This window comes from Temnothorax nylanderi, unplaced genomic scaffold, assembly GCF_030848795.1.
Source record: "Temnothorax nylanderi isolate EJ_2023f unplaced genomic scaffold, tnyl_v1.0 TNYL_tig0006_pilon, whole genome shotgun sequence".
NCBI lineage: Eukaryota > Metazoa > Arthropoda > Insecta > Hymenoptera > Formicidae > Temnothorax > Temnothorax nylanderi.
The window spans coordinates 81,307-102,404 of record NW_027249068.1 but is presented as its reverse complement, the minus strand read 5'-3'; the positions used below and the strand labels follow the sequence as shown (position 1 = coordinate 102,404).

The 21,098-nt window shown below is 38.8% G+C and overlaps 5 protein-coding genes across 8 annotated transcripts; 2 read left to right on the top strand and 3 right to left on the bottom strand.

Annotated features, from left to right (window-relative positions):
• Positions 1-200: 200 nt before the first annotated feature.
• On the bottom strand, positions 201-8,546 carry LOC139777114 (uncharacterized). 3 transcript variants are annotated; one of them, XM_071714321.1, is made up of 13 exons: positions 8,189-8,546; positions 7,931-8,113; positions 6,529-7,369; positions 6,045-6,133; positions 5,773-5,973; positions 5,654-5,693; positions 5,162-5,397; positions 4,886-5,058; positions 4,321-4,782; positions 3,884-4,206; positions 3,672-3,775; positions 2,226-3,536; positions 201-2,156 (listed from the first exon to the last, which is right to left on the bottom strand). In XM_071714321.1, exons 2-13 carry the CDS (start codon positions 8,048-8,050, stop codon positions 1,968-1,970), a joined length of 4,089 nt encoding a protein of 1,362 aa, XP_071570422.1. In that variant the 5' UTR covers positions 8,051-8,113; positions 8,189-8,546; the 3' UTR covers positions 201-1,967. The 3 variants fall into 3 exon arrangements, with proteins under 3 accessions (XP_071570422.1, XP_071570418.1, XP_071570433.1); XM_071714317.1 differs by having other exon boundaries at positions 7,931-8,546; XM_071714332.1 differs by lacking the exon at positions 5,654-5,693 and having other exon boundaries at positions 5,162-5,401; positions 7,931-8,546.
• A 695-nt stretch (positions 8,547-9,241) lies between these two features.
• Positions 9,242-13,935, top strand: Dtd (D-aminoacyl-tRNA deacylase). 2 transcript variants are annotated; one of them, XM_071714458.1, is made up of 11 exons: positions 9,306-9,465; positions 9,552-9,831; positions 11,112-11,234; positions 11,315-11,430; positions 11,499-11,663; positions 11,730-11,875; positions 12,009-12,243; positions 12,327-12,639; positions 12,727-13,037; positions 13,161-13,624; positions 13,708-13,935. In XM_071714458.1, the coding sequence occupies exons 3-11, from the start codon at positions 11,165-11,167 to the stop codon at positions 13,871-13,873; spliced, it is 1,986 nt and encodes a 661-aa protein (XP_071570559.1). In that variant the 5' UTR covers positions 9,306-9,465; positions 9,552-9,831; positions 11,112-11,164; the 3' UTR covers positions 13,874-13,935. The 2 variants fall into 2 exon arrangements, with proteins under 2 accessions (XP_071570569.1, XP_071570559.1); XM_071714468.1 differs by lacking the exons at positions 11,112-11,234; positions 11,315-11,430; positions 11,499-11,663; ... (4 more) ...; positions 13,161-13,624; positions 13,708-13,935 and adding exons at positions 10,058-10,148; positions 10,227-10,462; positions 10,574-10,765 and having other exon boundaries at positions 9,242-9,465.
• Positions 13,936-14,064: 129 nt separating this feature from the next.
• Bckdha (Branched chain keto acid dehydrogenase E1 subunit alpha) lies at positions 14,065-17,005 on the top strand. Its single transcript, XM_071714569.1, has 8 exons — positions 14,065-14,754; positions 14,907-15,068; positions 15,415-15,610; positions 15,684-15,845; positions 15,960-16,104; positions 16,178-16,381; positions 16,487-16,750; positions 16,837-17,005. Exons 1-8 carry the CDS (start codon positions 14,698-14,700, stop codon positions 16,916-16,918), a joined length of 1,272 nt encoding a protein of 423 aa, XP_071570670.1. The 5' UTR covers positions 14,065-14,697; the 3' UTR covers positions 16,919-17,005.
• On the bottom strand, positions 16,946-18,251 carry Mrpl17 (mitochondrial ribosomal protein L17). Its single transcript, XM_071714702.1, has 3 exons — positions 17,934-18,251; positions 17,258-17,468; positions 16,946-17,185 (listed from the first exon to the last, which is right to left on the bottom strand). The coding sequence occupies exons 1-3, from the start codon at positions 18,126-18,128 to the stop codon at positions 17,052-17,054; spliced, it is 540 nt and encodes a 179-aa protein (XP_071570803.1). The 5' UTR covers positions 18,129-18,251; the 3' UTR covers positions 16,946-17,051.
• Positions 18,252-18,569: 318 nt separating this feature from the next.
• On the bottom strand, positions 18,570-20,554 carry Mge (translocase of outer mitochondrial membrane 22 homolog mge). Its single transcript, XM_071714717.1, has 3 exons — positions 20,260-20,554; positions 19,637-19,742; positions 18,570-19,523 (listed from the first exon to the last, which is right to left on the bottom strand). Exons 1-3 carry the CDS (start codon positions 20,371-20,373, stop codon positions 19,318-19,320), a joined length of 426 nt encoding a protein of 141 aa, XP_071570818.1. The 5' UTR covers positions 20,374-20,554; the 3' UTR covers positions 18,570-19,317.
• Between the last annotated feature and the right edge of the window lie 544 nt (positions 20,555-21,098).

Genomic DNA, 21,098 nt, shown 5'->3' with positions numbered 1-21,098 from the left:
TAAATTTATTTATAATATAATTTATAATTAATTATAAATTATTATTATATATAATTATTTATAATTAATAAATAATTTTTGTATATTGTAAAATTCCTCTTTTATATGTATAAATTTTTAAGTTTTGACGTTAACGTTACGAATTTTTTTCACACGTAAAAGAAAGGTTGTCGGAATAAAGTAATGCAACGACAATGCACTTCGACAGCGACATAAATTCTTTATTACAAAAAATAAATTAATTCACTCTACATACAAAAATACAATAACTAATTAATATTAATAATACTTCTCTATATCCAGTGGCGACACTGGTGAACTAATGTTTACTTATTTTACGACATGCGACGCATCGATGCCGGTCAATAATCTTACCAAGATCTTCACTACGAGAGCTGTACACAGGGATTTGATTTATATTATACTCCGCGATTCTTACAAGCCGATACGTAATTGGCCATTCACTGAGATTGCACACAATTGCGTAATAAAATATTATAGTAATATAAAAATAGTAAATCGAGAGATAGAGAGAAAGAAAGAGAGAAACGGGGAGAGGAGGGGGAAAGTCGATCGAATTTTGGCTTTGCCATCGAATTTGTTCGTTCGATGGCGAATAAATTTCTCGTCAAATTTTCGGGGGAAAAAAGATACGAACTTACGCTTCAGATCTAATTGTTACTTAAATGTAATTTTTAAATCATTTAAGATTAAAGAGATAACGTAGATTTTGTTACTCAGTCCTGCTATCTAACGCGCTACAAAATTTAATACAATCCGTATTTCGTCTAATTACAAGACATGTCATATATAAAACAAGTTTCTAAAAGTTATACTTTGTACAATTTCGATATCATTCCTGCTTCTTCTAGCGCGCCGTAGGCACGAAATATAAACAGAAGCCATTATGCTCGAGAATAAACGTTGATAGAGCAACGAGATAATTTTCAATTCGCTACGCGGAAAAGAAAAAGAGAGAGAGAGAGAGAGAGAGAGAGAGAGAGAGAGAGAGAGAGAGAGAGAGAGAGAGAGACAAAGGGAGGGTGAAAATTGTTTTTCTTAAAGTCTATGACTGGTATTCATAATCAGATCTTGTTTCAAGACCGTCTTAAGTAATATCTTAAGATGCTAATACGGCTCTGTGATTGGTTAATGACATCTTAAGATTGCACTTAAGATGGTCTTAAATATAAGAACCGACTATGAATACCGGCCTACGGTTTTGATTTTCTCTCTTTATCGCGCTTACTTTCGTAAGAGGAAAAAAGAGAGAAAGATCCGACAGAGAGATCCAGTCTTGCATATTATGTCATTATAATGCTCAGCGGAAACATGTGACTAAAGCTTTTCCTTTTGTTCGCGACGTGTAACCGTTTCGCCTTGCAGACGATTTATAAAATAGTGATACAATAGAACATCTCTATTCTGTTCCCCTTTATTGCGGGTCTCTCTCTATTCTGGAACAGTCGTCCTTGTGTAAACTAGAATTCTCTTGCGCCGCTCTTTCTCTACATACTTGTTGCATGACCGCGTGATATAGAATGAGAAAGAAAGTATAAAGAGATAGTTCGGTCCCGATGATTTTCCAGAATAGAGACACTATTGTACGATACTGGTTAATATAAAAACGATTTCTTCCTACCGACTAATAATATGCATATCATTATATTATGATTAATTAGATTGTACTTCAGATGTTTATAGCTTTAGAGCTACATTAGCGTCCGCCGCTTTGTCGAGACTCGAGATTGGCAAGCAAACGCGGTAATAATTTTACCGGGTAATTGTTGTATTTACTTACACGTATATTGGTCCCTAACATAAAACTTCACTAATAAACCGTTGTACAATAATGTGCTTTAAATTAAAGACGAAGAAGGTATCTAGCCTCTGTAACTACCGTTTTATCTTAGCCGGAGGAAAGCTATTGCATATATTTAAAGAATACTTAGTACGTACTTCAACATTTATCTTTGTACTTCAGTCATTTGTTTCATTTTTTCTGCATGCTGATGCTCAAGTTTCTTGGCTTTCGTGGCGTACTGCTCGTCGTGCGTCCGAAAGTTTTGTTGTGCTTCTTTGATGGCCTTTTTGTATCCTTCCTCGATACGTTTACATTCACGCGACAGAAACTCCCGATTCTCCTCCGCATATCTCTAAAATTCGAACACGTCATACGCCTATATAGAAAAATAATCAATAAATGCTGGTTCTCGTATACACACCTTGTAATTGTCCGCGGTCTGTTTCGCTTTTTGATATTTGCTCCTCACATGCTTCTGTTTGTCCAGCAACCTCTTGAGCTCACTGTTCAATTTTTTCTCGGTAGATTTCAGCTTCCGTATCTCCTCGTCTTTCTCTTTCTCCTTAGCTTGACTCTCTTTTAGTTCAGCGATCCATTTGGTCATTATCTCGGTCATGTAGTTTCTGTCCTCCTCAACTTGATTCTCCTTCATCTTCAAATCCTCCTTCAGTTTCTCGATGTGCAGCCTTCGCTCTTGCAGCTCTTGGTTGTACATCTTTAGCTTACTTCCTATGATTTGAGTGACCTCCATCTTCTCAGCCAGTATCCTGTTCTGCAGAGTTTCCATCTCCCGATCCTTCTCGCTGCACTGTTTTTGCAATTCTAATATAGTAGTTTTGTACTTTCCCTCCAACTCTTCCAGCTCCTTTCTATTCTGCTCTCCGATCCCTCTGAGCTCCTTTGCTACTCCCTGCTCCATCTCTTCCCGCACTTCTTTCGCCATGATCTCTCTCATCTTCTGAAAGTCCGTACTATCGCTCGTACTACGAGGAGACAGATTCAATTCCACAGACATTTTATTCTGGCTCTTGACATATTGCTCGAATTGCTTGGCTTGATTTCGCAATTTCATCACCAGCTGATCTCTCTCGTCTTTTATCCTCTCGAAATCTTTTAACAGTCTGCTCAGTTCTTCGTCTTTGCTTCGTAGGTCCTGCTCGAGCTGTTGTATCCTCTGTTCCAGCGCCGCTGATTCGTTCGCGCGTCCCTCCTTCGAGTTATTTAGCCTGGATAATTGTGCGACTATATCTTTGTAACGCGAAAGTTCCTTCTCTAACTCACTCCTCGAATTTAATGTATTTTCACCGCTTTTCCGTAATTTTCCCTCGAAGCTACCAACTTTCTTTCTCATGTCAAAGAGTTCTGTTTCTAGTTCAGAGATCTTCTTTTTACAAGTGTTTCTCTCACTGAGCAGACTATCGCATTGATTTTTCAGTGTCTCGTTCTCCGCTTGAAACCGAGCAATTTTTAACTTTACATCATCTGAGTCTTCCAGCTTCGCGGTGCGTTTCAAATTTAATATTTCCAAATCTAATTTAGAAACTTTTGCGAGAAGATCCTTTCTCTCACTGGCAATTTTCTCGTATTTCTTCTTCCATGTTTCCTGCGTGATCTCCATTTGTGCTATTTTCAATTTAGCATCATTCAACTCGGTTTGATAATCAGATAATTTTTTCTGTTCTTGCACAGCGATTTGAAGTTTCTCTTCCAAGCGTTTGCAATCTTCCTCCAACTATAATAAAACGGATTAATATTATCCAGAAGCCTAAAGAACAGATATTTCAATAAAATATAATTGAATCTCAAATATAACAACTTTTCGTACGATTGCAAAGTTTTGAAAAGCTTGTAAAGATTTATTTCATACCTGATTAATTTGTTCTAAATGTTCAGAACAATGATCCGGCAGAAGAAAACTTATTTCTTGATTAGGGTGCGCATTTCTTAGTTCGTGTAACGCTTCTTCTTTCGCTTGAAATAAAATATTGATTAAATTAAAACAAACTTTGTTTGCAACATTTATTGAAGCTTTTCCGTACAAGATATTTCGCCTCCCACTTTATATGATTCAATACTTACCTCTTTCTATTTCTAAGTGTATTTTTTTTACATGATCCTCCTTTTTTCTTCTTTCGTGCACTAGATCTTTTTCCAATTCGATTATTTTACTTTTGAAATCCTCGCATTCCTTAGTCAACCTATCACACAGTTTAACCTGTGTTTGTAATTCGCTTTCCAACTTCTCTACGTCTTTCTGATGCAATTCCATTGCAGCGTATTTATTTTTCAGCGTTTGAATTTCATTTTTATGCTCGTTTATTAATTGTTCTTTCGTTCCGCATACATCTATGTACAATTCTTTTACACGGTTTAACTCTTTTTGCGTTTGCTCTAGTTGTACACTAGAAATAGAAACTCCATTTGTACACATGTACATTATCAACAATACTTAATAATAACATTTATATTAAATTATATAAATAATGATTAAAAGCTATTACAAAAATAATACTTACGATAGTTGTACTATTTCCATCTGTGCTTCTTGCTTCACTCTCTCCACGGCTTTAGCATGTATCTCCAGGTACTCTTTATTATACTCATCGATAGCTTCCTTTTCTTGTTGCTCCATAGTCTCCTGATGCATCTTTCTAAGTTCCTCCTGATTAACAGCTACAGCCTCCTCTAATTTCTGTTCCAAATTAATCTTCTCATCGCGTAACAACTCATACTGCTTCCTCACGTCATTCAAGTGATCCGAGAGTTTCTGTATTTTAGCATTTGCTTTCATGGCCTCGTCTGTTAATACAGATTTCAATTCTTGCTCCAATTCGTTAATTCGTTTGGCATACCGTGCCGCTTCCTGGCGGCATGTGTCAGCTAATGTCAAAGCTTTGTTTAATTCCTTTTCTTTTTGTGATAGAGTATTCTCCAAACGGTTTATTTCTTTTCTCTTTACAGCTTGACCAGCCAAACATCTAAACAAAAATAGTAGTGCATAGAAAAATTAACGACAAGATAACACCATATTTAATTAGGAAATGAAGATTTAACCGAGAAATATATTTAAATGACATTTACCTATGTAATTCACTTCTCAACTTATTTGTAATGTCATCAACAGGTTTCGTTTTTGATTTATTATAAAGTTCACCTAATTTCATCTGTCTAATCGAGTCGGATTCATCCTCCAGAGTAGTAGCCAATAACGAATCGTATTGCGCTACGTCACTTTTAACTTGCTCCAGTTTATTCTACAAATAAATAATATAATATAAAATTTCATCGAAAAAATCAATTTCTCATAGTTAACGTAATCTATATTCCAAAAAATTGGCGTAGAATTTTGCAAATTACCTGCAACTCTTGTACGGTTTTATGCAGTTCTTTCTTTTCTTGAGTCAACATTTTCACTTGCGCTTGCAACTGCATCACTTGCTGAACGTTACTCGTGGCCATGAGATCGCCACATTGAGTTTGACTGTCTTGCAACGCTTGCGCCAATCGATTCATGGTGTCACCCTTCTCTACCATAAGAGCTTCATGTTCTCTTCGTGCATCATCCAATTTGTGTTGAAGCGCGACACATGATGCTTCCTATTAAGAATTAAGTAATATAAATTAAATAAAACAAAATTAAATCTATGAATTATACTTACAAAAATGTACAAAACAATAAAAAAAGAAAAACGAAAGTTTATTATAATTAAAAAAAATTAAACGTCTAAACGGCTCTAAAAATGTACCAAATCTGTGCATATAAAAAACTGTGTCGAAATGTAAGTTATAAAAAAAGATAAAAAATAGTTTTTTTGCAATTGTGTAATTACAAAAATAATCAACAGAGACTTGCCCAAACATTATTGTTGCCAATATCCTTATTGAGCAGCTATGGCAAATATGATTATAGGGAGGATACGTATGTGAAATGTGTATCTATAATTTACAAGCAAAGAATTTGATAATACCTTATCGTTCAATTTTTCCGTAAGAACGTCTATCTGCCTCTGCATATTTTTCATCTCTACCGCGTGCTTTTCCTGCGCCTGCTTCAAAAACTTCTCGTGTGTCTTGTCATTCGTTTGCAATACCTGTACTCTTTCCAGTACAGCAATCTTTTGTTGCAAATCCATGACAGAGCCCCTTGCGATATTTAGTTCTTCCGTTATCTATAAAAACAATTTTATTAACATTGGTGGATTTAATATCAATAAGAATAGAATATGAATATGTATTTTACTTTGTGATTTGTCTTTTCCAACACCGCATTCCTCTCTTCCAGAGATTTCATTTGATTTTGCAGATCAACTATCTCGGCCTTGGCATCAACTAAAAAAATTAAAGACTCAAAATAAATTGACAAAATAAACGTCACCCCGTTGGGATGACATGTGGCTCTGTGTGAAAGCAGTCAGCTTGTAATCAGTGGATTCTGGGTTCGATCCCGATTCTCATCCCATATATGCCTCAGTTTTATAAGAGGATGATTAGAGAGTTGAAGGATATGAGTAAGAGTATAAAGGAACGATAATTTATTTCGGGAACCCACATTCATAATAATATCAATGTGAATCGTAATATCAAAGTGATATTATATTGCTAAGCGTACAAAATGTTAAATTAATATTACTTTGACGAAGATTGTTTGATAATATCGTCAATAATGCTAATTAATGTCAGTATTTTCTTGAAAGTTTTAAAGGACTTGACGATCTTTTCCTTACCCAATGCCTCTTGCGCTTGATTCCTCGATATGTTAGTTCTATCGACTTCCGCCTGTAACAGCATCAATTGCCTGCTCATCTGACTCTTCTCGTCCTCCTTTTCCAGCTGCAACTGCTGCAGCTCTTCCGTCAAGCGGTTGATCTCCCTCATTCTGACCATATACATTATTTCCAATTGCTCCTTGCTATCATACTCCGCCGTTTTGTATGCCGCGTCGTCGTCTATTGGCCTGCCATTCGGACTAGTCTTATAGCAATGATTCATGTGATCCGAGGTAGCGTTGTCGCCTCCGCCAAACTCATGAATCTGCTTACTTTGTACATTATTTTCATACGCGTCGTTAATACCGTTATTGGAGTATTTCCTGGGTACGTGAGTATTGTAATGATTGGATGGCGTCTCGTAGTTGTGAGGATAACTCTCACCGAACGTACACTCCTCGGCCGCCTGCGGGTGCATCTTGCGGGGATACCCGGTTGGCGGTTTCGCTAATTCGTACGGCGTATTCAACACGGTGTTGTTGCTGTCGTTGAATCTGTTGTTACCGTACGGCGTCCCCGTTTGCCTGTACAAATCGAGGTCGGACTGCGTGGTCCCACCGCCGGTCTCGGAGTCGGATCTATGATTCGTTATCACATCGCGATCGTAAACACCAAATTCCTTCTGCAGATGCACCTGACCTTTGGCAGGCGTAACCGAGTCCAGGCCAGAGTTGACCGTCGTATCGGTATGGTCAATCGTGTCTCTGGTGTTGTCATTCTGATAATGACTGCTATTGATGGAGCTGACGTCGTCGTCATTTTCCAAATCGTCAAACTCCTTGTTCAGGCGGTCCCGAATCTGAAAGAATAACAAATACATTAAAATTTTTTTTTTGTTTATGCTCCTTTCCTTATCGCAAAGGCTTATCGCAAAGAGTAAAATTCTTCTAAGACTTCATGCAATTTTATACATAATTTCTCCTATCGTGTAGGACAATATGTGCCATATATGTCAATGTATCTTAATGTATCAATATATCATAATGTCAGTGTCATATACATTAATATATCATGATATATCAATTTTTCTGGTGATAAAATCATGCGGTATCATTGCGAACTTTCATCCGCTCTCTTCCATCAATAATAAAACTGCTCAACGGAGGAAGAATCCTCTACACAGGGAGTCCCATACATTGTTCTCCTAGCATAGAGGATAGCGGTATCTCGAAAAATTTCTCCGCGCCAAAACACTACACTGGTGGGCCTTGCACATCGATTTCCACCTTCTCCGCGCGATGCAACGCAACGATACAGACATCCTCGTGCGAGATATATCCGCAGGCAAGGATTTCCGCGCGAGTGTCTTTCCCGCCGACAGATTCATCTCCAACGCGGGGGAAAACGAACGCGGCGTTACCTCCTCGTTGAGTCGCCTCTTGTCCTCCTGCTCCTCGTCCTCCTCGAGTCTCTGCGCCACCGTGTTCAGCTGTATGCTCTCCGAGCCCTGGAACAGGCTCAGCCCCGGGCCCGCCTCCATGCCCCGGGCTAGCTCTCGCTCGTGGCCGGGCTCACGACGGACTCACGGCTCTCACGGACGCGTCTATTGTGCGCAGCATATTTTTGTTTATAACGCCATAACATAACCTAGACGCAACAAGTGGGTCACGGTGCGTACACACGGTATATTACGTCGCGGCGGCGGCGGCGGCGGCGGTGACGGTGGCGGCGGGCCCCGCTATCGCGTCGCGACGACGGGGGTTACTGGAGGATACGCGTCGCAACGCGCACATCCCTCGCGGGGAATCCACGGGCGGCTTGCGGAATGCTGCGGCGGCTGTGTTGCTGCTGCGGATTGCGGACGCTGCTCACGCTGCTGCGCGCGATTATTCGCACCCCACGCCGCCGTATATACCGCGCACATACGCGAGAATCCTCGGAACGCGCGCGCTTGTAAACAATCCGCGGAGAGTCGGTCTCGCGCGCGAGCGGTATCAAGCGGTATATCGTAGTACGGGAGGCCCGTATTGCCCGTACGCGGAAATGGGCTCCCGCGACCGTCGCTCGACTCCGATTGGCTCGACTCCGTCGCTGACAGTTATCACCAGCTATCACTAGAGCGCGACCGCCCATTTAGCGCCTCCAGTTTCGAACGTCCTTCTTGAAATAACACTAGAGAGGATAGAGAGTTTAGCTTATTAGTCTTTTTAATTAAAATTTATATATACTTTAACTCTTTAATAAGTTCCTTCTTCTGCTTCTCGCTTGTGATGTGACGACGGAGTTCTTGATAAGTAAAAATATAATCTTCAGATGTTTTCGAATCTATATTACCTCTTCCATTGCAGGCAATATAACAGCAACAATTTTGATTTGTTATCAAAAATTTATTCTGTTCAACAAATTTAATAAAATAATGAAACTCTATTATTATAAGTAATTATACATTATAGGCTAATAGGTTTTTCATCATTGAAATATAATATTTCACCGAATTATAATTTCGATCAAGAATTGGCCAGACTTATACTTCAGTATCGGATCAAGAATTTTTATTTCCACTTTATAAAATGGAAAACTGAAATGGAAAGCGCGTTTTTGCCTGCGCGCAGTTAATTAGTGGTGTTTAGTAGGGTACATGCGGCTACCACAAGACCCCCTCACCCCCATATCTAGCACGATATCCGATATCCACGGACAGTACGGACACTCTACTCCGGCTTCGTCCGGTGTGTGAGTGTGGACGCGTGTCGTGTATGTATGTATACATACCGTACGCGAGCGGCGTCGAGCGCGCGCGCGTATGTGTGTGTGGGTGTGTGTGTGTGCGCACGCACGCACAGATGCACACACTGCTCAAGACCACTAATCACTAAATAGGCAGTTGGAGATACTCAGAAGTTTATAAACTGGATCCGTCTAAAAAAGAGGGAAAAAGTGATTTCAATAAAACAGGTAACATTTTTGGCTTGAATATATTGCAGTTTTTGTGCGAAATCTATTGTTATTTGCGTTGTTGATATTCGTGATTGATTGCAAAGAACCGTCAGTTCTGCTGGGGAACAAAACGATTTTTCTGCTGCTGATGGACCAAATCTTCAGCTCTATGCTACATATGGTGCGTGCACCACGATACCACGCGTTTTGAGAACCTCTGCCTTGAGAGAGCGCATATTGTGCCACGCTGTGATCACGCTCTGAGTGGAAAGAAGATAATTTATCAGCGCAGACGTAACGTAGGACTGAGTCTCGTGGACGTTGATCAAGCGGTTGTCGATATGAAGGCTGTAATACAGCGTGTGTCGAAGGCTTCGGTTTCAGGTAAAGTTACAAATTGAACGTACAGTTACAATTGAACCTTCTATCAATATGTTTACAAATAAATCTGCATAAATTTGTAATTCGCGAGATAAGAGGAAATTTATGGTGTACCTGGGGAACACACCAATGCCAATACTTGCAATTTACATGATTAATAAGAAGTAACTTGAATTATATACATGGAATCTTGTGCAACAACGGTTAAGGCCTAAGTATGATTTTTCAGTTGATGGTGAAGTTATTAGTAGCATTGGGAATGGACTGTGCGTGTTAATTGGTATAAAGAGAGATGATGGAGCAGCAGATATAAAATACATGTAATGAAACAATATTAATGAGTACCTATAGTTGTATACAGTATTGTGTAGAGCTGAACGTTAATTTCTCTGTCGTAGTGTAAGAAAGATACTGAATACCAAAATTTTTGACGACGACAAGGGTAAAAAATGGGGTGCCAGCGTAGCGGATAAGAAATATGAAATATTATGCATTAGTCAGTTCACATTATACCATGTATTGAAGGGAAATAAGTTAGATTTTCACAGAGCGATGCCCGCACAAGAATCAGAACCCTTTTACATGAATTTTCTTACCGAGCTTCGTAAAGAGTATGTCCCAGAATTGGTCAAAGGTAATGTAATCTAATACAAATGTATAATCCATCCTTTTATATTTTCCTCGGATATATAACAAATCAGTTGTCGAAGAATTTTGAAATTTCATTCATGACAAATTTATGCAGATGGTAAGTTTGGTGCAATGATGGAAGTTTGCATACAGAACAGCGGGCCAGTAACACTGGAAATAGAATCCCCAACTAAGTCCACTTGTAATGATAATACTGGGAATGTAGAGAACAAGAAAGTATCTGATTAAGCCAAACATCTATTTATGTGTTACAACAGATTATTCAATAAACTTATATTGAATGTAATATATAGTGTATACGTGTTTATTTAACCTAATCATCATTTTGAATCAATTTTTTCTCCAAAATTTAAATTGGATTTTTAACACTGATATTATATATATAGTAAAAATTAAACAATATATTAATAAGCATAATTTTATATATTAACATAGACATCAATTGTATGTATGTCAACAATTTACTTCGAAATATATTTCAGTTTTTATTAGAACATTTACATATATCATATATAGGTCTAAATTGCTTTTTAAAATATGATATTTTGTCACGGATACTTTGAATGATTAAAGCGACTGAATTGTGCGTTAGAATATCTCGTATAAAATCGAGTTCTGTAATTTTGTTTCAGATGCTGACTAGTGAAAATTGTGACATTCAATAATCTGCGTTTAATAATCAACAATGGCAACCTCTGAAGAGAAAAAGAACATTATACAAAATGAGAGTGGTAAATCAGGAGAACAAAATCCAGGTACAAACTTATTTCAGTACATAAGTGTACTATTAAAAGAACTATTTAGCATGTTAATTTATAAAAAGAATTTATTTTAGATAAGGAGATTGCAGGGACTGAGACAAAGAATACAGAAGATACAAGCAGAGTAGATAAATCAAAAATAGACGAATCATCTATTCCTAAAAATGATATATCCACTAATCAACGACAGGTATAATAATTTTTTTTCCCATACGATCAATTACGTTATTAATATTCTTATGACTATTGTAACTTTAGACACGCGAGAGTCAGACAGACCATGAGGATGCAGAAACTACAGAGCAACTGAAAAATCAGCTAGGTGTGTTAATGAACCAATTGGCCACTCTATCGGCAGAAAAGTCAAAAATGGAAGCGAACTTTCAAATGGACAAGAAGCAATTGAGAAGCGAACGTGACGAAGTAAGATGAGAAGTTTGACATCTGTCCTGTTATCAGGATTGTTCAATTGAGCGTTAATGTTTGCAGTGTGAAAAAGTAATTAAAGATCTGAAAGATAGGCTGAAGAAGGCTCAAAATGTCAATCATTCTGAAATCGAGCATGTAAAGTGCAAATTAATCATGGAGCGGCACGACAGAGAGAAAGAACACGCCGACTTTGTCAAAAAGATAAGGTAATGAGTCCATTTTTTCTAATTATGTAAAATTATATTATTCGTGAAATGTTTACACACTATAAATATAAAAATAAACAATGTTTTCGTGATAAAACTACGAACTGTATATCCATGAACGACATTCTTGCAGAGAATTGCAGAAATTACTATACGACGAGCAACGCAGCAAGGAACAGTTGGAAGGACAATTGAAGACGCATCTCGCGAATAAGACGCAATGCAAGATTCTCGAAGCCGAGCTAGAAATTACAAAGACCAAGCTCAAACAAGCCGAAGAAGCTGCGAAAGAGACACCGCCGCATCTTCTTTCCTTACAAGCCGAGATGGCTGTGATGAAAAAGCAACATTTGAATGCAATTCGTGAAGTAAAGCTCGCTGAGAATTAATTAGCACGTTATACGACAAAGTTGTCGGATATAACAAAGTTAAGCAATACGTTTTGATGTAGGAGCAAAGAAGAGCCGCCGCTGCGGAGCAGCAAGCGAGAGGATCGGTCATCATGCACGAGGCGAGAGTGGCTGGCTTGGAGGCTCGATTAGCTGAACTCTCCGAGATCGTTGGAGGCTACGACAGACTGAGGCAACAGGACCAATTAGCCATTCAGAAATTAAAGGACCAATTGGCTGCTTTGCAGGATACCGAACACAGCGAAGTTGTGACGTCGAGTAACCACCCGGAGGAGATTATTTCCAAGATAAAGTCTCTGTATACTCGCTTGCTGGATCTTGACAATAAAAAGAGGGACTCAACCTATGTAAAATGTAAGTGACATTAACATGTTCGATAAAACGTGAAAAATAGGATAAGAATTTGAATAACGAATTCAAATATATATGTTTTATGTTTAGCATTATTGAATATTTTGGATCTGCGGGATGAACATCCTGATTACAAGGAGAAATACGACGCGCTTTTACAAGAATTTGAAGACTACAAACATCAAGCAACGTGTAAATATAATATGTCATCTAACGTGCTCCGTAGTACTCAACAACAAAGACACAGCCTGTCTCTGATGCATGATAAAGATCATGATAAGACTCAATTAAATCTCCTCAAGGTTCATAACAGCAATTTGGAGGAAAGGATACGTATGATTAACAATGAAATGATAAGTAAAGAGAGAGTTTTACAGGAACAATTGGAGCATCAACAAAAAGTAATTATTTTGCTAATAATCAATTTTAAAAGTAGTCAAAAATTTCAAATCTTACTTTTGATGAAAGTTTTCACGTATTTAATCTTTTTAATTAAAAGACTAAAAGCCAAACTCTATCCTCAGTTATTTCAAGAAGAACGTTCGAAACTGGAGCACACGTTGCATCAAAAAGATAACGAGTATCGTAATAGAATATCTATACTAGAACAACAATTACTGCGACAAAGAGAGAGATCTATGGCTCTCGTGGAGGAAAAGGATAAAGAGATATTAACTCTAAAAGCATCATTTCGCGCATTCTTACCTAATAAAGAGACTTCTGGTACAACGGAAAATAAGACACATTTGAAAAGATACGAGAACACCATCGAGCCGGTCACCGATCTGGTAACGGGATTGTTGACGAACGACAGTCCTCCGATACTGCATTACACTCAAGAATTAGCCAGGAAGGAGGTACAAGTGTCATCATCAAGGAAGAAGATTCTGGAATTGGAGGCAACGATGAGAGAGCAACAGAGAGAAATGCTCCATATGAAAGAACAGCAACAGGAGGAGATTAAAAAGTTGAAGGCGCATATCACTAGGTAATCATAACACAATATCGATAAAAATAATTAATAAAATGGATATTTCACGTACAGAACTAATAAAAAGATTTATATCGCAGGCTGGAAGCGTGCAAATCGAGAGAGGGCGCTAATCTGGAATATCTGAAAAATGTATTTATAAATTATTTAACAACAAACGACGCGTCGAGCAAACGGCACATGTTAAATGCCATTTCAACAGTATTGCGTTTTACATCTGACGAGCTGAGTAAAGTTAAACATTAAGAATAGATATTTTTTTATTATGGCTATATTTCTCACATAGAAAAAATAAATATACAAACGGATATGAATTCTCTCAATAAGGTTTCTAGTTTCTATAAATCACGTAGTATATCCACAGTATAACCAGTATGTTCACTCTCTGTCGGCATCCTTGATCTTTTGGTTTCCGATTTTCCGCCATTATTTTGGGCGGACCATCGGTGTATCAATGTTAAAATGGGCCCCGATTTTCAGAATTATAACTTCTACTCTCATTCAGCTTGGAAAATCTTATCAAAATTATCCAAAATTTTCTCCAATATACAAGCGTCTCTGCGCGCCACACTGATTTTCCAATATTTCACCTTAAACGTATGAAAATCACTGGGCCACTTCGACCAAACTCCGATTAACTTAATCGTTGATTAGTCCATTGGAAATGACCAATCGCATTTGTCAATCTGTTTAATGAGCAAATGCGATTATAAGGAGTAACAATTAATAACACAGGCACATAAAAAGAATTGTTAAGTATTTTTGATCCGGAGATTAGACCATAGGGATTTTCATACGCAATCGCGTATGCGGACGCAACATCAAACGCAAATAATGATAAATTTCGCGCAAAAACCATAATTTATTCAAGTCGAATGTTTCCTTTTTTCTTCCTTTCAAAAGAACCTAAAGTTGAATCCGCCTGAATGCCTCCGACTGTTAATACATGCATGTCTCACGCTGACGTGGAATATATATATGCGTGACGTACATATGTTAGCATTATCAGCGCCTACATACATGCTTGTGTCGCTCGTGTCGAGTAATCGTAGAGGAGGTCTGAACCCGAGATGATTACGAGAAACCTATTCCGAAGCGTTCCACGCTTTCGACGCGCTCTACTACAGGTATTCGCAATATGTGTGCCTTATAAACAAATCGCTCATTCGTTCTTGATCATTTGTGAGATGTTGCGCGATAAACTTTTATTAATTCTTTCCCTCCTCCTCTTCTTTACCTTCTTCTACCTTTGGTATATATATATATATATTTTTTTTAGTCAAAACAATACAGCACCGGATCAAGCGAACCGCAATTCTTGGGAATCAACACTAACTTTACAGATAGCGTTCAGTTCGTCAATGGAGATAGTTATGAACCAATTCCGATATATAGGGTTTTGGAGTTTTCGCAGAAGGCTAAATTACCTGAAGATAAAAAGGTTTGATTATATATATATATATATAACAGAATTAAAAAAGTCACATATCACAATTTAAGGATATATAATATATATATATATATTTTTTTATTTATTTTACAATATATATATATAATATTTTTTTTAATGTCTACTTCTAAATGACTCCAACTTTTGTCACACACACACACTTATTTTTTTCTGAAAATTCTATATAAAGATAGAATTAAATTTTGGGCAATATAGTTATATCTGATTTAAGCTCAGTGAGTGTTGGCCAGAAATAAAATTATAAATGAAATTAAAGTAAAAATTAAACAATGTAGAAATAAGGTACAGGAAACTGAACATTATTGTTGCATTGCAGCTAAACGACGTGTATCTGGTGAAAATGTATCGCGATATGGTGACCTTAAGCGTCATGGACAAGATTATGTACGAGTCGCATAGGCAAGGCCGCATCTCGTTTTACATGACGAACACCGGCGAAGAGGCTGTACAGATCGGCTCCGCTGCCGCTTTAACGTTGGAAGACAAGATCTACGCGCAGTACCGCGAGGCTGGTATAAAATTGCATTATGCGTTATTCGTCTGTCGTGACACGACATCCAAAATATTGTAATATACTGATAACAGGCGTGTTGCTGCACCGCGGGTATCCATTAGTGAAGTTCATGAATCAATGTTATGGCAACTGCGAGGATGACGGCAAAGGAAGGCAGATGCCGGTGCACTATGGTTCCAAAGAGTTAAATTTCACAACTATATCGTCTCCGTTAACAACTCAACTTCCGCAAGGTAATGACAGTCACAAGATTGTCAAATAACGCCAACAATTGTTGCTTCATTCAACACTTTCATTGTCGCGATCAACGAACGAGTGTTCTGAAACAAAGGTCTTTATTTGTGCAGCTGTGGGAGCTGCCTACGCCTTTAAGTTGGATAAAAAGAACGCCTGTGTGGTTTGTTACTTCGGCGAGGGTGCGGCGAGCGAGGGTGATGCCCACGCGGGGTTCAATTTCGCAGCCACTCTATCGTGCCCCATCATTTTCATCTGGTAATTTTTTAATAATCCTCACGTTCTTATTTCATAGAATGTACGCGCAATAATCAGATATTGTTCCAATCAGTCGAAACAACGGATATGCCATCTCCACGCCAGCAAGGGAACAGTTTAAGGGGGATGGTATCGCGGCCAAGGGTCCGGCTTACGGAATTAATACGATCCGAGTGGACGGCAACGACGTGATCGCGATGTACAATGTCACAAAAAGTGCCAAGAAGTTCTGCGTAACACAACAGAAACCCGTCTTGATAGAGGCCATGACCTACAGGTGGGAGGTTCTTGACGATCTTATCTTTTTTGCTGGAATACTTTCTGCAGAGCAAAAACTTTGGCATAGTTAATAAGTTGCGCGTTGTAAAAAAAAATCTTTTAGACTCGGACATCACAGCACGTCGGATGACTCCACGGCTTATCGATCGATCGACGAGATCGCTCAATGGAACGCCCATCCGCCGCTTGCAAAGTTCCGTCTGTATCTAGAATCGCTTGGATTATGGTGTGAAAAGAGGGAGCAGGAATTAATAAATTCCATGAAGAAAGAAATCCTTCGCGCCATTGAGGATGCAGAACGAAAGTCTAAGCCACACTGGGAGAATCTATTTACAGATGTCTACAAGGAAATCCCTGATCACATCAGGTATGCTAATACAATATGCAATATGCAAATATAGTAATTAGAATTAGTATTTAACTCTCAGCAATTTCAACATTTCACAATTTCAGGAAGCAAATGAGTCTAATGGAGAAGCATTTAGAAGAATTCAAAGAACATTATCCATTAAGCTCTTTCACGCACACAAAGTAAGGGAGAGAAATTTATCTTTTGTTTAAATGTTGGGAATTTTTATACTCTTTTATTTTAATAATATAAAGTCCTAAATAATTAACAGAACACTGTATAAGAACATTCCTTAACAGACTCTCCTTGCCTTTCGTTTCTATTGCTTTATATTGTCCGCGACTTCTTTATACTTTTCCATCCTATACTCCTTCTTAGCCGCATCGAGTAATAGATTATGAAGTAAATTTCGTTCGTGTGGATTGTACTGTTCTACGCTTGGGTATATGTTACCTGAAAAGAGGATAAAATTGCAATGTAAATGAAATTTTTGCTTGGCTTAAGAATCTTTAGGGTAAAACCTACCTCTGAGTTCTAGAATTGCCCTCTCATAGTACTGTTCTGGATATATGTGTGGCGCTTTGTGAATTTTTGTGAACGAGGTGGTATAATTTTGATACCTCGGCACAAGAACTTTGAACAGCTTGTGCACCAGTTGCTTCTCGATTATCCAGAAGTTAGCCATGTCCATCGTCTCCTTGTGCGTAGGTCCATGACGTATCGCCTCGGATATCAACTGCAAAATAAAACTGCTGTTACAAGATTTTCAATACCAGATGTACAAAATAAGATTAGGCGTAAAAATAATATCGAGCGTGGATCATGGCAGCTAGTTAGAATTATTAATAAGACAACGACATATAAAATGAGCTTCAGAGAAAAAATAATATCGACAATAATATAAATCATGATAACTTAAAGTTAATTAAGACAATATACAAAATAAGTGCAAAATAGCGTCGAATATAGATTACAACGGCAAGTTCAAATTATTAAAAAGACTACAATATACAAAGGAATATTCAGAGCAAAATAATATTGAGTGGATCAGTTAAGTCAAAATTGTTAATAAGACAACAATCGCTGTTGACATCTTTGAACACTCGCCGCTCCAAGAACGTATTTTCTACCTCGTAATAAGCCTCCTGAATAATACAATGCGAATCTGAATAATAATGCGAAAAACGAGCAATGCACATACCTGGTCAACATAACCTCTGCTCTCGTCGGCCCTTCTATAATTCAACTCGAGTCGCTCGTATTTGATCAACGCCGTCAAGGTTTTCTGGAATTTGCGAAGGCGTCCCTCCGGACCGTCGGGATTTGAGAACCTCCGACGTGGTTTGACATTGTATCTCAATTTGGACACCAGATGCTCGATGTTCGCTTGATTCATCTTCGCCAATGTTTACTCCGGACTCCGGCAGAAATTCGCTCATGGGCCTCATGGCCGACGTTTGCGAGATCATGCGCACCTTTCATTCTTCAATCTGCATTCGCACGTGGAATTGTATAACAATCTATCGCAAAATACTTATTCTTAAATAACAATAAATAATCTTGCTATTAAAAATCTTAGAAGTCATTATTTTGAGATTGCCTAATATTCATTAGATTAATTATTATTGGTACATTCTATATAACAACATAGCAACTTCTAATTTCATTAAAAATTATTTTTTTATATGTAAAAGACCACAATGTTGTTTGATATAATTTTTTAAGAAGCTAGATTGAATATCGTCTCAGTATTTCTATTGGAAAATCGCATTTATTTTTTTCCAAGTAACGCAAGTTACATAATCGAACTTGTGAAGAGGCCGATGGTATGCAAGGCTGTCGTTGTGTCTTTTATTTGTTAGCTTTACAGAAATTTTACACAAAAGGTCGGCACGACACGACGGGATTAAAGACACTACTCCACTATGTCTTTTATTTGTTCTTTCGTAATTACAATATAACAGATGAGACATATTAAAGATAATAACACACGACGGCACGAGACAAGCACCGCGTTTTCGACAAACGAATGTCATAGTAACTAATACAAATAATTGCATGTTCAAATTTTTCTCTCAATCATTTATTCACGAAGCGAACAGAACGACGGAAGTAGTTTTCTTTCCGTCGAACGAAGCGCTATCACACTTCTGCAACGCGTTCGATAATAAAATGCCACGCGATACCACAGTATGTGTTGGTTTTCAGTAAAAATTACCAGAAGGAACGACGACGTGTGTGTGTGTGTGTGTGTGTGCGTAAGTATAGAGGCAGAGGAGGGTGGACTAGACCGACGAATGCTGCAACTCTATATTTTTCCATTGAACAATCCAAATTTATATTTACTCCGAATTTCACATCGCGCAACTCTACGGGATGTTACTCCAATTAAACGGATAGTTACATATACGCTCGATAGAAATCGTCCGTTCGTGGATTTGCATGACGACCCGTGACGTACAAAGTTGCGTTGGCAAATAATTGAGCGGAAAATTCGAGTGACTTTTTCTTTTTTCTTTTTTTTCTGTTAACTGGGCATTTCTGTATGTGTCCTTGTACGCGTGCACGTGTAAATTTGTAATGGCCTATCGCTGAACGGGGGGTGCCATTGGAAGACCCGAGGTGTTGACGCCGGACAGAGCTGTGTTAGGGCCTAAGAGGACTTGCTTCTGCTGCGTACGCTGCAGATCTTCCATCTGCGCGCGCTCCATCTCGAAGATAATCGGCGCAAAGAGAATTGTGGACGAACTGAAGACCAACCATGTTGCTGAACACGAATATGCATAGAGACCTGCGAAGATATATTCATATAAATGTGTAACTTATCCTTGCGTTATAAATCACTAACTTTATTGCGTATCTTGAAAAGCATACGTATCTTGAGGCTTATGGGAGTAACATTACCTTTGATACATGTGCATAGGCAGGTTCCAAAGTTGTATCCAAAGTTGCGTACCGGCTCAGGAAACATTTCAGTAAGCCCTAGTAACCTCTCTGTTAAGCTCTCATCCTAAGTAGAAAGGAAAATTTAAACTGATTAAATCCCGAGTAGTGCAACAAATAGCAATTCTTCATTGTTATTAATGAAAGCAACAAAATTGCTATACTCCTAACATACTATAAGTACATCATTAACTTTAATCTCAGTTAAGGAAGGCAACAAAAGCATCGCGTTTACAAGACACCATAAATATCTCATTTACTTTAATCTTAACTGAAAAGAGCACATGGCGCATAGGTCATATATATATATATAATTATAAATATTAGCACCAGGTGAGGTATCAGAAAGCCGGCTTTTCTCTTATCATCAAATAACGATTCACGGTGATCTTTTGGTACCACAAGATTCAGCAGGATCACGTAGGAATCCTGAAGATCGTCTTTTACTCCTGAATCACTCCGAACATTCTGCATTTTACAAACGTCGTGGCACACAAGCTACGCCAGGAGTTCGTGGCGCACGACACTATCTTACTTATCACTATCATCTTTCTTCCCTCATGTATAAAGGCTCTTGACCGTACCTCCTCGTCATCGTCCTCGTCGTCGGGGAGGAGCGACTTCACCTCGGGAGAGCGCGCGTCGCTGCTGCCCATGCCGCTGTCGACCTGATGATCCAGCTCCTCAACTGAAGCCATATACACGAGGGTGAGCGTGAACGCGCTCCGCTTTGCCAGTTATGTCTTAAGAATAACGCGGCCGAGAGAGGTTCTTGCTCACGTCGAGCAGCACGTTCACGGCACAGCGGTGCATTCGCACGTTCTCTCTCTCTCTCTCTCTCTCTCTCTCCCTCTCTCTCTCTTGACTCTCTTTCGGCTACGGAGACGGAGAGAGCTGGAGAGAGCGAAGGAGCACCGAGCAGTGAGCGAGAGCGAGTGAGCACGCTTCGGCCGATAACGCGCCGGTGCCGGTACATACAACGTGACTCAAGTTTTGTATGTATGTACGCGCGCGCGAGATATGAAGCCCAATGAAGCCGAGCGGGACGAAACGAGCGAGCGGATTCCGTACCTGCGATTCGAGACGAGGTTCCCCGCACCACTGCCCACGCTGCCATTCCCACGAGGACGATCTCGACGCGCCCAATCGTGTGGGCCTCACTCTCACGTGCGTGAACCTCGCGCATATCGAAGCTCGATCGTCGAGTTGCGTAATTATGCGCTCGCGACCTGCGAGGCTTCCTTTTCTATTTTTCGATCTTTTCCTTGGATTAAAAAAAAACGGTAATAATCGCGAGCCGATATTAGGCCTGTTTGTTTTAGCTGAACTTCCTGCACGGTTCATCTTTTCTCCTTTTCTTTTTACATTGGAGAGAAAAAAAGAAAAGATGAACTGTGCAAGAAGTTTAGCTAAAACAAACAGG

What these genes read in the sequence shown, in the direction of transcription:
- Mrpl17 (XM_071714702.1), bottom strand. Translation starts at nt 18,128, where the DNA reads ATGAATCAAGCGAACATCGAGCATCTGGTGTCCAAATTGAGATACAAT. An exon ending in GCAGAGGTTATGTTGACCAG is followed by an intron (nt 17,469 to 17,933) that starts GTATGTGCATTG and finishes TTTATTTTGCAG; the next exon opens with TTGATATCCGAGGCGATACG. An exon ending in GGCAATTCTAGAACTCAGAG is followed by an intron (nt 17,186 to 17,257) that starts GTAGGTTTTACC and finishes TCCTCTTTTCAG; the next exon opens with GTAACATATACCCAAGCGTA.
- Dtd (XM_071714458.1), top strand. Translation starts at nt 11,165, where the DNA reads ATGGCAACCTCTGAAGAGAAAAAGAACATTATACAAAATGAGAGTGGT. An exon ending in TGAGAAGCGAACGTGACGAA is followed by an intron (nt 11,664 to 11,729) that starts GTAAGATGAGAA and finishes TAATGTTTGCAG; the next exon opens with TGTGAAAAAGTAATTAAAGA. An exon ending in AATTGGAGCATCAACAAAAA is followed by an intron (nt 13,038 to 13,160) that starts GTAATTATTTTG and finishes CTCTATCCTCAG; the next exon opens with TTATTTCAAGAAGAACGTTC.
- LOC139777114 (XM_071714317.1), bottom strand. Translation starts at nt 8,050, where the DNA reads ATGGAGGCGGGCCCGGGGCTGAGCCTGTTCCAGGGCTCGGAGAGCATA. An exon ending in TCAAGCGCAAGAGGCATTGG is followed by an intron (nt 6,134 to 6,528) that starts GTAAGGAAAAGA and finishes TAATTTTTTTAG; the next exon opens with TTGATGCCAAGGCCGAGATA. An exon ending in CGGAAAAATTGAACGATAAG is followed by an intron (nt 5,694 to 5,772) that starts GTATTATCAAAT and finishes TATTTGCCATAG; the next exon opens with CTGCTCAATAAGGATATTGG.
- Bckdha (XM_071714569.1), top strand. Translation starts at nt 14,698, where the DNA reads ATGATTACGAGAAACCTATTCCGAAGCGTTCCACGCTTTCGACGCGCT. An exon ending in TTCGACGCGCTCTACTACAG is followed by an intron (nt 14,755 to 14,906) that starts GTATTCGCAATA and finishes TATTTTTTTTAG; the next exon opens with TCAAAACAATACAGCACCGG. An exon ending in ATAGAGGCCATGACCTACAG is followed by an intron (nt 16,382 to 16,486) that starts GTGGGAGGTTCT and finishes AAAATCTTTTAG; the next exon opens with ACTCGGACATCACAGCACGT.
- Mge (XM_071714717.1), bottom strand. Translation starts at nt 20,373, where the DNA reads ATGGCTTCAGTTGAGGAGCTGGATCATCAGGTCGACAGCGGCATGGGC. An exon ending in ACGAGGACGATGACGAGGAG is followed by an intron (nt 19,743 to 20,259) that starts GTACGGTCAAGA and finishes CTTTCTACTTAG; the next exon opens with GATGAGAGCTTAACAGAGAG. An exon ending in CCTATGCACATGTATCAAAG is followed by an intron (nt 19,524 to 19,636) that starts GTAATGTTACTC and finishes ATATCTTCGCAG; the next exon opens with GTCTCTATGCATATTCGTGT.